At 43.7% G+C, this 17,405-nt stretch overlaps 1 protein-coding gene across 8 annotated transcripts in view; it reads left to right on the forward strand.

Moving 5' to 3' along the window:
* LOC137377585 (E3 ubiquitin-protein ligase XIAP-like) overlaps positions 1 to 17,405 on the forward strand; it is a 64,257-nt gene that overhangs the window by 38,907 nt on the left and 7,945 nt on the right. For all 8 annotated transcript variants that reach the window (XM_068047368.1, XM_068047370.1, XM_068047369.1 and 5 more), the window contains one exon: positions 3,307 to 3,385. In XM_068047368.1, coding sequence (XP_067903469.1) covers positions 3,307 to 3,385 — 79 coding nt within the window. The remainder of the gene's footprint in view (positions 1 to 3,306; positions 3,386 to 17,405) is intronic.

Genomic DNA, 17,405 nt, shown 5'->3' on the forward strand with positions numbered 1-17,405 from the left:
CAGGCAATTACCATCTACAACAAGAGAGTCTAACCACCTTCCATTGACATTCAATGATATCACCATCATTGATTTCCCCCTCTCTGTTTTATTCCAGGAAGCCAATTGGTGAAAGAGGGAACTGAAGCCCATCTTTACACATTTCTGTATATATCCAGAGTTAAACATTTCAAGCATACACCATGTAACCCAACAACCACATATTTAGTTAAAATAAAAACAATACTGCAGATGCTGGAAACTTGAAATGAAAAAGTGCTGGAATTACTCAGCAGGTCAGGCAGCATCTGTGGAGAGAGAAATGGAGTTAAGAGTCAGACTACTTCAGCACAGAAACAGGCCCTTCAGCCCATCGTGTCCATGCTGGCCATCAAGCACCTATCTCTTCTAATCACACTTTTCAGCACTTGGCCCATAGCCTTGTGTGCTATGGCTTTTCAAGTGCTCATCTAAATACTTTATAAATGTTGTGCGGGTTCCTGCCTCTCCCACCAATTCAGGCAGTGAATTCCAGATTCCAACCACCCTCCTGAGTGAAAACATTTTCCTCAAATCCCATCTAAACTTCCTGCCCCTTAACTTAAATCTATGCCCCCTGGTTATTGATAACTCCGTTAAGGGACAAAGTTTCTTCCTATCTATGCCCCTCATAATTTTGTATACCTCAATCAGGTCCCTCCTCAGCCTTCTCTGCTCTAAGGAAGAACAACCCTAGCCTATCCAGAGTCTCTTCATATCTGAAATGCTCCAGCCAGGCAACATCCTGGTGAATCTCCTCTGCACCCTCTCCAGTGCAATCACATCCTTCCTATAGTGTGGTGCCCAGAACTGTACACAGTACTTCAGCTGTGGCCTAACTAGTGTTTTATACAGCTTCATCATAACCTCCCTGCTTTTATATTCTGTGCCTCAGCTCAGAAAGGCAAGTATCCCATATGCCTTCCAAACCACCTTATCTACTTATGCTGCTGCCTTCAGTGATCTATGGACAAGTACACCAAGGTCCCTCTGACCCTCTGTACTTCCTAGGGTCCTACCATCCTTTGTATATTCCCTTGCCTTGTTCTTCTTTAGCCTCCTTGTCTCGAGACAATGGGTAAGTGCTTAGAGGTGGTCAGTGGTTTGTGAAGCAGCGCCTGGAGTGGCTATAAATGCCAATTCTAGAGAGACCGACTCTTCCACAGGTGCTGCAGATAAAATCGGTTGTTGGGGCTATTACACAGTTGGTGCTCTCCTTGCGCTTCTGCCTTTTTTCCTGCCAACTGCTAAGTCTCTTCGACTCGCCACTCTTTAGCCCCGCCTTTATGGCTGTCCGCCAGCTCTAGCGATCACTGGCAACTGACTGCCACGACTTGTGGTCGATGTTGCAGGACTTCATGTCTCGTTTGCAGACGTCTTTAAAGCGGAGACATGGACGGCCGGTGGGTCTGATTCCAGTGACGAGCTCGCTGTATAATGCATCCTCGGGGATCCTGCCATCTTCCATGCGGCTCACATGGCCAAGCCATCTCAAGCGCCACTGGCTCAGTAGGATGTATATGCTGGGGATGTTGGCCGCCTCAAGGACTTCTGCATTGGAGATACGGTCCTGCCACCTGATGCCAAGGATTCTCCGGAGGCAGCGAAGATGGAATGAGTTGAGACGCCGCTCTTGCCTGACGTACGTTGTCCAGGTCTCGCTGTCGTAGAGCAAGTTACTGCGGACACAGGCTTGAAAGACTCGGACTTTTGTGTTCTGTGTCAGTGCGCCATTTTCCCACACCCTCTTGGCCAATCTGGACATAGCAGCGGACGCTTTTCCCATGCGCTTGTTAATTTCTGCATCGAGAGGCAGGTTACTGGTAATAGTTGAGCCAACGTAGGTGAACTCTTGAACCACTTGCCTTGTTAGTCCTCCCAAAATGCATCACCTCACACTTCTCAGGATTAAATTCCATTTGCCACTGCTCTGTCCATCTATATCGTCCTGTAATCTAAGGCTTTCCTCCAAGATTTACAATACCACCAATTTTCGTGTCCTCTGTGAACTTACTGATCATGCCTCCTATGATGAAAGGTCACAGACCTGAAACCTTAATTCTGTTTCTGTCTCCACAGATGCTGCCTGACCTGAGTAATTCCAGCACGTTCTGTTTTTATTTAACCACAGGTTTAGTTTGTGATTTAGGGGGCTGAAGTGAATCCCCAATTACTGCTCTCCACTTGCAGACAAATGAAGACAATTAATATACAATTAACGCCATCATCCTTGTGGGGTTACCATTGACCAGAAACTGAACTGGACCAGCCACATAAATACTGTGGCGACAAGAGTAGGTCAGAGGCTGGGAATTCTGCGGTGAGTAATTCAACTCCTGTCTCTCCAAAGCCTGTCCACCATCTACAAGGCACAAGTCAGGAATGTGATGGCATACTCCTTGCCTGAATGCGTACAGTTCCAACAACATTCAGAACTCTACACCGTTGAGCAGTTCTTGATTGGCACTCCATCCGTCACCCTTAAACCTTCATTCTCTCCACCATGGGTGCGTTGTGGCTGCAGTCAGAACATCTACAAGATGGACTGCAGCCATCTGCTGAGGCTTCTTCGACAGCATTTCCCAAACCCATGAGCTATAGAACCTAGAATATTAAGGGCAGCAGGCACTTGGGAATATTGCTTCCAAGTCTCACACCATGCTGACTTTGACATATATCACTGTTCCTTTATTGTTGCTGGGTTCAAATCCTGGAGCCCCATCCCTAACGGCACTATGGGAGTGCCTTGACCACACTGACTGCATGGTTCAAGAAGACAGCTCAGTACTACTTTCTTAAAGGTAATAATGCTGGCCTGGTCAATGAGGCCCACATCATCTAACCTTTTCTTACATTAAAGTTTAACATCAAACTGGCTTAAGGGGATTAGTGCCCAGCTCCTGTGCCTATAAGTTATTATCTTTACCTGGTTTTCAAACCTAGAGGAATATGTGTAGCTGTGAGGCAAGTTGTTGTCTGCAGTGCCACAAGATCTGAAGTTCAGCTTTGTGCTGTGTGTACAGGTTTCCTCAAATGGAAGTTATTTTCCCTCTGGGGGCACTTGGTCAAGAGCAGAAAATTGTACCCAACATTTTTGACAGCTAGCCAGATCTGTTTGAATTTGCAGCATAGGTACAGTTTCTAGACCACAGAGAACATTATTTTGGTGGGAGCTTTAAAAAAAAAAACACTTAATTTCCCTATCTAACTTTGCTAACTTTATTTGTAACATAAATGTATAGTGGAAAGAAATTTCCTGGAAAATGATTACTGCTGTCATCCAAATAGGTGTGCGTTCCTGATTCAACAGAAAGGCTATGACTTTGTCAATGATGTTCAGTTGAGGAAATTACACTTCAATTCTACAGTAAGTTCCATTCTTTTAATATTTTTGCTTCACTCTTACCAAACAAGGTGGCAGTGGAATCTAGTGCTTTTGTAAAATTCTAGTTTTGCTTATTTTTAATAGTTCAAATATTTAATGTATGAATACCAAGCATGTCTCAGGGTATATGAATCAGCCATATATAATAGCTGCTGCTTTTGCAAGATCTTGACCATGTTAATGGTTGTTACAGAGCAAACCATTTTTTAGGATGGATGAACATTGATGAAATGCCTTTCATCACTTGTCCTCCCAGTGATGATTAGTGACATAACTGAAAACTCAGCAGAAAGAACTAACAACCCATATTTTGCACGGTTGGTTGGGTGAGTGGTTGTGGTTAATTCAGTGTTCGCCATCATTACCCCTCGCACTTGCAACTGGCCAACTTCAGGATGTCGAGGCATGTGTGGATTAGCAAGAAAATCCTGAAGTTGCAATCTGTCACTGTGTTCCGACATGGGCTGCCTTGTGTACATACTATCCCCACCCCATACCCCACCCCACAGCCAGCAATCAGTGAGAATCAGGGAGAATTATAACTTTCCCGTTCCCACATCGCTGTTTGAAGCCCCATTAAAAAGTTACACCTTGTTCAATCGTGTGTTAATAGAATTTTAATGGCGATGATTAAGAAAATTTGAACGGAACTAGCCCTGAATAAACTGTGTTCATAGAGTGCTGTTAAATAAGTAGATTTTTTAAAAAATGAAACTTTACTTTTTTAATCAAAATATTTTAGCTACTACTTTCACCCCGTGTGTATGTCCCAATCTTTAATTTGCTCTGTATATTTAAAAAAAAAAAGATTTTTATTTTACTATTTCCTTATTGTGTGTCTGTAAAAATCCTTTCATGTGATTGGATGGCTGCTTGGGTAGCTTAATAACACCATTCCAGCTTCACACTTGGAAATCCTCGCTAAAGAATGTTTAATCACTTGAAATACAACTGCAAGGCGATAGAGGTGAAATTTGTACCAGAGAGATCGCTAGATCTCTGAGCAAGGATTACTTCGAGATCAGTGGCAAGCGCCCTTGCTCCACTGTTGTCTGCAAATTACAGGCCAACAATGTATTCCAGAGGCTTGTTACTCACTTGGTGTTGGGCAGTGATGCTTTTCCCAAACTGTTCCTACTTCGGCATAAGTTTAAACTCTTGTCCTCTGGTCCTCCCCAATCTTCTAACACAAGAAATAGGAGCAGGAGAAGACCGTATGGCCCATCGAGCCTGCTCCATGATTTAGTACAATCATGGCTGATCTTGGGCTTCAACTCCATTTTCCCTCCTGCTCACCATATCCCTTGGTTCCCTGTAAGATCAAAAATCTGTTGATTCCAGCCTTAAATGTATTCATCGATGGCGCATCCACGACCCTCTGAAGTAGAGAATTCAAAAGATCGCAACCCTTTGAGTGAAGTAATTTCTTCTCCTCCTCCGTCCTAAATGACCGGCCCCTTATCCTGACACTGCTGTAGTGTTTTAGATTCCTCGACCAGCAGAAACAATCTGTGTCTGTCTGTGCTGTCCACCCTCTTCAGAATCTCGTATGTTTCAATGAGATCGCCTCTTCTAAACTCCAGAGAATATCGGTCCAGTTTACTTTGCGTCGCATCTTAGGACAGCCCCCTCATCCCAGGGACCAATATAGTGAACCTTCATTGTACTGCCTCCAATGCAAGCATATCCTTTCTTAAATGTGGAGACCAAACCTGCATGCAATACTCCAGGTGTGGTCTTATCAAAACCCTGTACAATTGCAGCATCACTTGTTTATTCCTGTACTCCAAGCCTTTTGCCTTCCTAATTGCTTGCAGTAGTGCATGCTAGCTTTCAGCTTTCCTTGTACAAGTCTCTTTGAATATCAACACTTACAAGTTTCACACCTTTTAAAATTATTTTTCTATTCTTGCGACCAAAATGAATAACTTAGATACATTAAAATAAAAGCAAAATACTGCGGATGCTGGAAATCTGAAATAAAAACAAGAAATGCTGGAACCACTCAGCAGGTCTGGCAGCATCTGTGAAAAGAGAAGCAGAGTTAACGTTTCGGGTCAGTGACCCTTCTTCGGAACTGGCACATTTCTAATTGTTCCGAAGAAGGTTCACTGACCCGAAATGTTAACTCTGCTTCTCTTTTCACAGATGCTGCCAGACCTGCTGAGTGGTCCCAGCATTTCTTGTTTTTATAACTTAGATACATTACTCTTGGTCTCTTCATCGATGTTATTAATATAGATTGCAAATAGCTGAGGCCACTGAGCCTTGTGGCACTGCAGTTGTTACAGCCTGCCAACTTGAAAACAACCCGTTTATCCTTACTCTTAGCTTCCTGTCTGTTAACAAAGCCTCTGTCAATGCTAATACAGTACCCTAACTCCATTATACCTTAACCTGCATATTGACCGTTTTTGTGTGACAGCTTAACGAATGCTGTTTGGAAATCCAGGTATACTACATCTACTGGTTCCCCTTTTATCTACCCTACCACATACGTCCTCTAAAATGTCTAATAAATTTGTCAAACAGGATTTCCCTTTTGTAAAACAACTTTGACTTTGTCTCATCATGCTATGATTTTCTAAAGTGCATTGTTAAGTCTTCCTTATTAATGGATTCCAGCAGTTTCCCGATGACTGTCAGGTTAACTGGCCTATAATTCCCTGTTTTCTCTCCCCCTCACTCTCTTGAATAGTGGTGTCAGGTTTGTTAACTTTCAATCTGCTGGGACTATTCTAGAATCTAGGGAATTTGGGAAAATCACAACCAAAACATCTATTATCTCTGTAGCTATCTCTGTTCGAACCCTAGGATGTAGGCCATCAAGTCCTGGGGATTTGATGGCTTTTAGTACCTTTAAATTTCTCCAATCTGCTGGTATTAATTACCTTAACTTCCTCACTCTTTTATTAGCCCGTTGGTTACTCCTGTGTCTGGTATGTAATTTGTGTCTTCTACTGTGAAGACGCGTACGCAATTTTTCTTCAACTATTTCCTCATTCCCCATCATAGTTTCTCCTGCCTCTGCCTCTTAAGGGATCAATGTTTACCTTAGTTGCTACTCTTTTTATGATACGTGTAAAAGCTCTTCAGCTGTTTTTATATTCCTGGCTAGTTTACTTTCATTCCATTTTTCCCCTTTCTCTGAACTTTTTGGTCACCCTTTGCTGGTTTCTAAAACACTCCCAATCCTCAAGTTTACTATAGAATCACAATTGTTACAGTGCAGAAGGAGGCCATTCAGCCCTTCGTGTCCACACTGGCTCTCTGAAAGAGCGACACCCTCAGTTCCGTTCCCCTGCCTTCTCTCCTTAACCCTGCATATTCTTCCTTTTCATATAAATGTAATTCCCTTCTGAATAGCTCAATTGAACCTGCCTCTACCACGTTCTTAGGCAGCACATTCCAGACCTTAACCACTCACTCTGTGAAAAAGTTTTTCCTCATGTCACTTTTTTGCTTCTTTTACCGAATACTTTAAATCTGTGCCTTCTCGTTCTCGAGTGGGAACAGTTTCTCTCCATCTACTCTGTGCAGACCCCTCATGATTTTGAATCCCTCTATCAAATCCCCTCTCAGCCTTCTCTTCTCCAAGGAAATCAGTCCTAACTTCTCCAATCTATCTCCATAACTGAAATTCCTCATCCCTGGAACCATTCTTGTGTGAATCTTTTCTGTACACTACATCTGCCACCTGTCTGCCCATTCCAACAACCTGTCTATGTCCTTTTGAAGTTTCTACACTATCCTCCCCACCGGTCACAATGCTTCTAAGTTTTGTTTCATCTGCAAACTTTGAAATTGTGCCATGCACACCAAGGTCAAGAATATATATCGGGAAAAGCAAGGGTCTCAACACTGATCCCTGGCGAACTCCACTATAAACCTTCCTCCAGCCTGTAAAACATCCATTAACCACTACTCTTTGTTTCCTGTCACTCAGTCAATTTCGTACCTATGTTGCTACTGTCCCTTTTATTCCATGAGCAATTTTGCTCACAAGGCTGTTGTGTGGGACTGTATCAAACACCTTTTGAAATTCCATGAGCACACCAACAGCATTGCCCTCATCACCTCTGTTACCTCCTCAAAAAAAACTCCAACACGTTACTTAATCATGATTTTCACGTCAGAAATCTATGCTGGCTTTCCTTAATTAATTCACATTTGTCCATGTGATTATTGATTTGGTCCCTAATTACTTCTAGAAGTTTTCCTGCCACTGACATTAAACTGACTGGCCTGTAGTTGCTGGCCTATCTTTACACCCTTTTTTGAACAAGGGGGTAACGTTTGCAATTTTCCAGTCCTCTGGCACCACCCCTGAGTCGAAGACAGATTGAAAATTTATGGCCACTGCCTCTGCAATTTCCACTCTCCATATCCTTGGATGCATCTCATCTGGCCTTGGTGCTTTATCCACTTTAAATACTGACGGCTTATCTAATACATCGTCCTCATCAATTTTAAACCCCTCTCGTGTCTGATTTACCTCCTCTTTCAACATTGCCTGGGTTGCATCTTCTTGCTTGGTAAAGACAGATGCAAAGTATTCATTTAATACCTCAGCTATGCCCTCTGCCTCCATGTGTAAATCCCCTTTCTGGTCCCTAATCGGCCCCACTCCTCCCTTTTACCACCTTTTTACTATTTATGTGCCTGTAGAAAACTTTGGGATTTCCTTTAATGTTAGCTGCCAGTCTCTTTTCGTGTTCTCTCTTCGCTTCTCTTGTTTTCTTTTCACTTTCCCTCTGGGCCTTCTATATTCAGCCTGGTTCTCAATAGTATTTTCTACCTGGCATCTGTCATAAGCACTTATTTTTTTTCTTTATCTTAATCTCTTCCTCTTTAGTCATCCAGGAGGCTTTGGATTTGTTTGCCTTACCTTTCCCCTTTGAGGGAACATACCTTGACTGCGCCCAAACTATTTCTTCTTTGAAGATAGCCCACTGTTCATCTACCAGTTTTCCTGCCAGCTTTTGAACTCCAATTTATTTGCCCCAGCTCCATTCTTACCCCATTGAAGTTGGCCTTCAGGTTAATTATTCTTGCCCTGGATTGCTCTTTGTCCTTTTCCATAGTCAGCCTAAACCTTATGATACAATGATCACTATCCCCTAAATGCTTTCTTACTGATACTTGATCCACTTGGCCCACCTCATTCCCACGATCCTGGTCTAGCAGTGCCTCCTTTCTCATTGGACTAGCAACATACTGTTTTCCTGAACACACTCTAGGAACTCTTGCCTCTTACTGCCCTTTACACTACTGTTATCCCAGTCTATGTTTGGATAATTAAAGTCCCTCATAACTACCCTATAATTTTTTGCACGTTTCTGTAATTTCCTTGCAAATTTGTTCCTCAGTGTCCTTCCCACTAGCTGGCGGCCTATAGACAACACCGAGCAATGTGACCGTACTTTTTTGTTCCTTGGCTCGAGCCAAATTGATTCTGCCCTTGACGACTCTGGGACATGCTTTTTTCTCCAGCATTGCAATGTTCTCCTTAATCAATACTGCCACACCTCCCCCTTTTTTCCTTTTCCTATCTTTCCTGAACACCTTGTATTCGGGAATATTTAACACCCGGTCCTGCCCATAACAAGGTCCTATCCATAACATATTTCCACATGGCAATCTGCACCTGTACCTCACCAGTCTTATTAACCACACTCCGTGCATTCACATTAACCCTGATTCAGACTTTCTTTCTTTCTCCCTTACTCTGACCCCACCTAATAACGTACTATTCCCTACTCTTGTGCAGTCTATCTCCCCCAGTATTCTTCACAACATATAAACCTTTTTAACCCAATGATATCCTGAACTTCCCTAGTAATCCATAGGTGGATCTTGCTGAGTTTTGACTTTAATGGAATGTATTTTTGTTGAAAATTTTGTATTATTCCTTTGAATTGTTAAATGTTTCTCACCTTTTATTTTCCTCAATTGCTTTTAATCTATTTACCCAATCAACTTTAGCCAGCTCTCCCTCATACCTGTGCAATTGGCTTTAAGGTTAAGATTCTTGTTTGGGATTGGAGTATGTCTCTTTAAAACTTAATATGGAATTGAATTGTATAATCACTTTATCCCCGTGGATCTTTTACCTTGTGATTACTAATTAACCCTGCCTCATTGCACAATGCTAGATTTAAAATGACTATCTCTAGTTGGTTCTGTAAGAGATTGTTCCAGGAAAGTTTTACAAAAGCATTCTACAAGCTCATCTTCCGGACTACCTTTTCCCAGTTGGATTTGTCCAGTCCATATGAAGATTCAAGTCCTCCACAGTTATTACTTTGCCTTTGTTACAAGCTCTAATTATTTTTTAATGTTTTGTCCAGCGATTTTATAACTAGTGTTGGAGGGACCTATAAACTACTCCCGCCAATGTTTTCTGACCCTTGTTATTCATAATCTCCAGCTATACTGATTCTACTTCATGATCATCTGAGCCAAGATCCTTTGTCACTACCATCCTTGTGTCATCCTTTACTATCAGGCCTACTTGTTCTATTCTGTCTGTTCGACCTGTTGTATACCGTGGAATATTTATTTTCCAGCATTGGTCACCTTGAAACCATGTCTGTCATGGCGATTAGCTCTAAACCGTTTGTGCCACTAATTCATCCATCTTACTATTAATGCTCAGTGCATTCAGATAAAGAGCCTTTAATTTTTTTAAAATTTTTACTGCTATTCTTTGCATGGGCCTTATTCGCTGCACCGGTCATGAGCACACCACTAAATTAAGTATATTACAACATCTTGGCTGTGTTGTGACCAAGTCAGAAGGAATGCACTGTTTCCGCTTCTCCACAAGTCACAACGTAGATTGAATGTTACCGATACGGTCGATCTTTCATCTATTTTTCCCAGAATAAAACGCACTAACTATGGTTATTTAATGAACAACAAAATTATCAGTTTATGATAAAACGAGGCTTAATCAGTGATGAAGTAAAGCATAAACGCACAGATTGAAAATTTAAAGATCCCTTTTACCTTAGTCCCTCACACACTCACACATCCACTGGTTAACTGGAGAGAAAAAAGGCATTTTTGTTCTGAGCTCTGTTACAGACAAAAACACTTGGGCTGAATACTTCTTCATTCTTGAAGAAAACACAGATGAGATGTGATGTGTTCCAAAACTGGCACACAGTCTAGCCTCTGAGTACACATAGACAGGTCACTGAGATCTTTTAGAACCATTCTTTTCAGGTGGTGTTGAGAATTAATTTTAGCAGGCTTTTCTTTCAAAGATAGGAGACGAGATGAGTTGAAACAGTGGACTTCTCAGTCTTTTGGAGAGGTGCTGGAAAGCTGAGCTGGGTTGTGGTCTTCTCTCCTTACTTGGGAATTCTCTTCTCCTGCAGCTTTTTTAAAGACATGGTGCTGGGGTTCTGTTTTATCAAGAGGCATGCGACTGACACTTCTCTGCACACATCTTCCCTACTTACCGAGGTTTCTGTTATATTTTAACTTGTCATGTTACAGCCAGTAAACATTTTCAAACTCATTCTTTGTGTCCTCTTTACCCTCTTGGAAAATAAAACTGTCTAACATTTCTTCAGTTTGACTATGCATTTCTCAAAAAGCATTTTAACAAAAACAGAACCACTTTCATAACGCCTCCACCCTTAGAGGAATGGAACGCCATTTTTTAATGCGTTTCATTACCAAGTGCGGGAAAAATAGATACATTTTAAAACACATTTTCGCACTCCTCCTCATTCGCTCTTGTTAATACAATTTCACTCTCTACCCTCTTTTATCTAACTTGAAAAAAGTTAGATTCTCGATTAAAGCATATGCAATAACATTATTTTTGCCCGCAATGTGCATAATCTTTAAGTGATAGGGCTGTAATAGTAAACTCCATAACAATAGTCTGGCATTCTGGTTTTCAAGTCTTTCCTCAAATTTATCACCAAATCAACCGACTCTCGCCTTCCAAACAGAGCCCCCCAGTTCTTCAAAGTGTAACTATAGAGTAGCACATCAAGGTAAACCACACAATTGGGATCACTGGCTATCACTTGGTTCACTAGTCTCCAAAAAGTGGCCAGGGCATTCCCAAGCCTGAATGGCATCACTCGGCACTGGAAAAGACTGTCCAGTGTGACAAAAGTTGATATTTCAGGTGTCAGCTGGGAAGGTGCGTTTCAGTTTTAAGCAACTTACCTTTTGTTTCGGCGGACACGGAGACTGCTGGGTAAGTAAACTTATATATTCGGGCAGTGGCTAAACCCGAAACACTACACGTGTAGTGTTTCCCACCCATCCTCCTCCTCTAACCAAACAAAAAGGACTCATGTGTGGAGGGTTTGGTAAGGTTTTCCCTTTTTTTTTATTCTCTGTTGTCAATTTAGTGCAGAGGAGATGGAAGCTAGGGCAGTTGCATGCTCCTCTTGCAGGATGTGGGAGGTAAGGGTCACCACTGGTGTCCCTGCTGACTTCACCTGTGAGAAGTGCACCCAACTCCAGCTCCTCTCAGACTGCATTAGGGAACTGGAGCTGGATGAAGTTCGGATCATTCAGGATGCTGAGGGGGTGATAGAGAGCTGTAATAGGGAAGTACTGACACCTAAGTTACAGGATAAAAGTAGCTGGGTGACCGTCAGGGGAGGGAAAGGGAATAGGCGCACAGTGCAGGGATCCCCTGTGGCCGTCCCCCTCAATAATAAATATACCGTTTTGGATACGGTTGAGGGGGACGACCTACCAGGGGAAAGCCACATTGGCCAGGTCTCTGGCACTGAGCCAGACCCAGTGGCTCAGAAGGGAAGGGGGGAGAATAGGATAGCGATAGGCGATTCAATGGTTAGAGGAACAGACAGGAGATTCTGTGGTCGCGAACGAGACTCCCGGATGGTATTTTGCCTCCCGGGTGCCAGGGTCAGGGATGTCTCGGACCGAGTCTACAGGATTCTTAAGGGGGAGGGGGAGCAGCCAGAGGTCGTGGTACATATCGGTACCAATGACATAGCTAGGAAAAGGGATGAGGACCGGAAAAACAAATATAGGGAGTTAGGTTGGAAGCTGAAAGGCAGGACGAGCAGAGTAGTATTTTCAGGATTGTTACCGGTGCCAAGTGCGAGTGAGGCTAGAAACAGAGAGCGAGTGCAGCTGAACACGTGGCTACAGAACTGGTGTAGGAGGGAGGGATTCAGATATGTGGATCATTGGGATACCTTCTGGGGAAGGTGGGACCTGTACAAGAAGGACGGGTTGCACCTGAACTGGAGGGGCACCAATATCCTGGGCGAGAGGTCTTCGGGAGGGTTTAAACTAGTTTGGCAGGAGGATGGGAACCGGAGCTACGGATCAGTGGATGGGGTAGCTGTTGAACAGGCAGATACAGAGTGCAGAGAGTCTGTGAGGAAGGTTAGACAGTTGACAGGGCAAAGTTGCAGCCAGTATGATGGGTTGAAGTGTGTCTATTTTAATGCAAGAAGTGTCAGGAATAAGGGTGATGAACTTAGAGCATGGATCAGTACTTGGAGCTATGATGTTGTGGCCATTACGGAGACTTGGATCTCACAGGGGCAAGAATGGATGTTGGATGTTCCGGGGTTTAGACGTTTCAAAAGGAATAGGGAGGGAGGTAAAAGAGGTGGGGGAGTGGCATTGCTAATCAGGGATAGTATCGCAGCTGCAGAAAGGGAGGTCGTCGAGGAGGGTTTGTCTACTGAGTCATTATGGGTGGAAGTCAGAAACAGGAAAGGAGCAGTCACTTTATTGGGAGTTTTCTATAGACTCCCCAATAACAACAGAGACATGGAGGAACAGATTGGGAGGCAGATTTTGGTAAGGTGCAGAAGTAACAGGGTTGTTGTCATGGGTGACTTCAACTTCCCTAATATTGATTGGAACCTCCTTAGTGCGAATAGTTTAGATGGAGTAGTTTTTGTCAGGTGTGTCCAGGAAGGTTTCCTGACTCAATATGTAGATAGGCCATCTAGAGGGGAGGCTATATGGGACTTGGTGCTTGGCAACGAACCAGGCCAGGTGGCAGATCTCTCATTGGGAGAGCATTTCGGTGATAGTGATCACAACTCCCTAACCTTTGCTATAGTCATGGAAAGGGACAGGAGCAGACGGGATGGGAAAATACTTAATTGGGGGAGGGGGAATTACAATGCTATTAGGCAGGAACTGGGGAGCATAAATTGGGAACAGATGTTCTCGGGGAAATGCACGACAGAAATGTGGAGGTTGTTTAGGGAGCACTTGCTGCGACTGCTGGATAGGTTTGTCCCGATGAGGCAAGGAAGGGATGGTATGGTGAAGGAACCTTGGATGACAAGAGATGTGGAACAGCTAGTCAAGAGGAAGAAGGAAGCTTACTTAAGGTTGAGGAAGCAAGGATCAGAAAGGGCTCTAGAGGGTTACAAGGTAGCCAGGAAGGAACTGAAGAATGGACTTGGAGCTAGAAGGGGACATGAAAAGGTCTTGGCGGGTAGGATTAAGGAAAATCCCAAGGCGTTCTACACTTGAGGAACAAGAGGATGGCCAGAATGAGGGTAGAGCCGATCAGGGATAGTGCTTCAGTATTCACTAGTGAGAGGGACCTGGTCATTTGTGAGGACAACGTGGAACAGGCTGATATGCTCGAACAGGTTGATGTTAAGAGCGAGGATGTGCTGGAAATTTTGAAAGACATGAGGACAGATAAGTCCCCGGGGCCAGACGGGATATACCCAAGGATATTACGGGAAGCGAGGGAAGAGATTGCCGCGCTGTTGGCGATTATCTTTGCGTCTTCACTGTCCAGTGGAGTAGTGCTGGATGATTGGAGGGTGGCAAATGTTGTTCCCTTGTTCAAGAAAGGGAATAGGAATAACCCTGGGAATTATAGACCAGTCAGTCTTACGTTGGTAGTGGGCAAATTATTGGAGAGGATTCTGAGAGACAGGATTTATGATTATTTGGAAAAGCATAGTTTGATTAGAGACAGTCAGCATGGCTTTGAGAGGGGCAGGTCATGCCGCACAAGCCTTATTGAATTCTTTGAAGATGTGACAAAACACGTTGATGAAGGAAGATTAGATTAGAGATACAGCACTGAAACAGGCCCTTCGGCCCACCGAGTCTGTGCTGACCATCAACCACCCATTTACACTAATCCTACACTAATCCCATATTCCTACCAAACATCCCCATCTGTCCCGATATTTCCCTACCACCTACCTATCCTAGTGACAATTTTATAATGGCCAATTTACCTACCAAACTGCAAGTCTTTTGGCTTGCAGACCCACGCAGACACAGGGAGAACTTGCAAACTCCACACAGGCAGTACCCAGAATCGAACCCGGGTCCCTGGAGCTGTGAGGCTGCAGTGCTAACCACTGCGCCACTGTGCCACAGTGGATGTGGTGCATATGGATTTTAGCAAGGCATTTGATAAGGTTCCCCATGGTAGGCTCATTCAGAAAGTAAGGACGCATGGGATACAGGGAAAGTTGGCTGTCTGGATACAGAATTGGCTGGCCCATAGAAGACCGAGGGTGGTAGTAGATGGAAAGTATTCAGCCTGGAGCTCGGTGACCAGTGGTGTTCCGCAGGGATCTGTTCTGGGACCTCTGTTCTTTGTGATTTTTATAAATGACTTGGATGAGGAAGTGGAAGGCTGGGTTAGCAAGTTTGCCGATGACACGAAGGTTGCTGGAGTTGTGGATAGTGTGGAGGGCTGTTGTAGGTTGCAACGGGACATTGACAGGATGCAGAGCTGGGCTGAGAAGTGGCGGATGGAGTTCAACCTGGAAAAGTGTGAAGTGATTCATTTTGGAAAGTCGAATTTGAATGCGGAATACAGGCTTAAAGACAGGATTCTTGGTAGTGTGGAGGAACAGAGGGATCTTGGGGTCCATGTCCATAGATCGCGCAAAGTTATCGCTCAAAGTTGCCACCCAAGTTGATAGGGTTGTTGAGAAGGCGTATGGTGTGTTTGCTTTCGTTAACAGGGGGATTGAGTTTAAGAGCCGCGAGGTTATGCTGCAGCTCTATAAGGCCCTGGTTTGACCACACTTGGAATATTGTGTTCAGTTCTGGTCGCCTCATTATAGGAAGGATGTGGAAGCTTGAGAGGGTGCAGAGGAGATTTACCAGGATGCTGCCTGGACTGGAGGGCTTGTCCTACAAAGAAAGATTGAGGGAGCTGGGGATTTTCTCATTGGAGCGAAGAAGGATGAGAGGTGACTTGATAGAGGGGTACAAGATGATGAGAGGCATAGATAGAGTGGATAGCCAGAGACTTTTTCCCAGGGTGGAAAGGGCTATCACCAGGGGGCATAATTTTAAGGTGATTGGAGGAAGGTTTTGGGGAGATGTCAGAGGTAGGTTCTTTACACAGAGTGGTGGGTGCGTGGAATGCGCTGCCAGCGGTGGTGGTAGAAGCAGATACATTAGGGACATTTAAGCAACTCTTGGATAGGTACATGGATGATAGTAGAATGAAGGGTATGTAGTTAGTTTGATCCTAGAGTAGGTTAAAGGTTCGGCACAACATCGTGGGCCGAAGGGCCTGTGCTGTGCTGTACTGTTCTATGTTCTTCAGCTCGGGGTGTGAAAGGAACTTGCCAGTATCCCTTTAACAAATGTATTTTTGTAAATAACATGGCCTTCCCACTCTGTCAATACAGTCTTCAAGAGAGGTATTGGGTAGGAGTCTGCCTTTGTTACTGCATTAACCTCTTTGTAGTCTATACAGAGTCTAGTTGAACAGTCGGGTTTCGACCCTAATACCACTGGTGAACTCCAGCTGCTTTGGGCTCAATTTGGTGGCTTTCCAGCATATATTGTATTTCTGCTTTTACCTGGGTCTGTTTCTCTGGACTCAAGCGATAAGGATGCTGTTTTATATGAAAGGATTCCCCTACATCCACGTCATGTGTGGCTAAGTTTGTACATCCTGGTTTATCCCTACAGACTCTCTTAAATGCTGTGTTAGGTCTTCTCGTCATTCTGCATCTAAATGTGGAAGCATAGTGTCCCATCTCCCTAACAATTCACATTTAGCTAACTGCATAATAGGAGGTTCAATTTGAGAATTGTCTAGGCCTCCTTCTGCCTCATTCTCACTATCTCTTTTATCCTCCAGTGTCCCTACCAGCTGACCTGCATGTGCTTGCTTATCCTCCGTGCGATGATAATGTTTTGACATATTGATAAGACACAGCTGATTCTTTTTCCCGCAATCTGGGATGTCAATCAAATCATTTACCTTACTAATTCTGTTGACCATTGAACTGTGCTTACAATGGTTCACCCTGTTAAGGCAGTAATGCTAACACCTCATCCCCGGTTGAAATGTTTTCGTCTTGGCGTGGTTGTTTGCCAAGTTTTAAGTTGTTCCTGAGCCACTTTGCAAGCTCTCGTGAACTGTTCCTGGAACAAGGATACATAATCTCGCAGAGGATTCTTCCCTCTGTTCTAACAACCTTTCTTTGATTAGTTTTAGAGGACTTCTTATCTCACGTCCATAAACTAATTCAAAAAGACTGAAAACAGTAGACTCATTAGTTGAACCCCTAGTGGCAAACAAAGGAAATTCTAGCCCTTTATCCCAATCATCTTGATATTCATGATACTGTGCCCTGATCATTGTTTTGAGGACATCCCCAAAGAAAGTTCAAGATATTCGGCTGTCTGTGGTGCCACTTTTACCTCTGACAATGGAATTTGTTTAGCCATTGTTCGGGTCCCTACACATGAAGGAAAAATTTCTGGAATCTTTTTTTCCTGCAACTGTTCTGTCATCTTAAACTTCACTTGGTCTTTCTGTGACTGTTGAAGAAACTGCTACCATGGTTCTGGCAAAATCATTCCCCAGGAGCAGGTCAACTCCATCTACTGGCAAACTGGACAACTTCTACCATTGCTGTTCGAGACATTAAGTCACACTCTAGGTGCACCCCATATAAGGGTATGGGTATATACTCCCCACCAATACCATTCACTAAAACCTTGGCAGTCAGTGCACTCTCTG

This window comes from Heterodontus francisci, chromosome 15, assembly GCF_036365525.1.
Source record: "Heterodontus francisci isolate sHetFra1 chromosome 15, sHetFra1.hap1, whole genome shotgun sequence".
Classification (NCBI taxonomy): Eukaryota; Metazoa; Chordata; class Chondrichthyes; order Heterodontiformes; family Heterodontidae; genus Heterodontus; species Heterodontus francisci.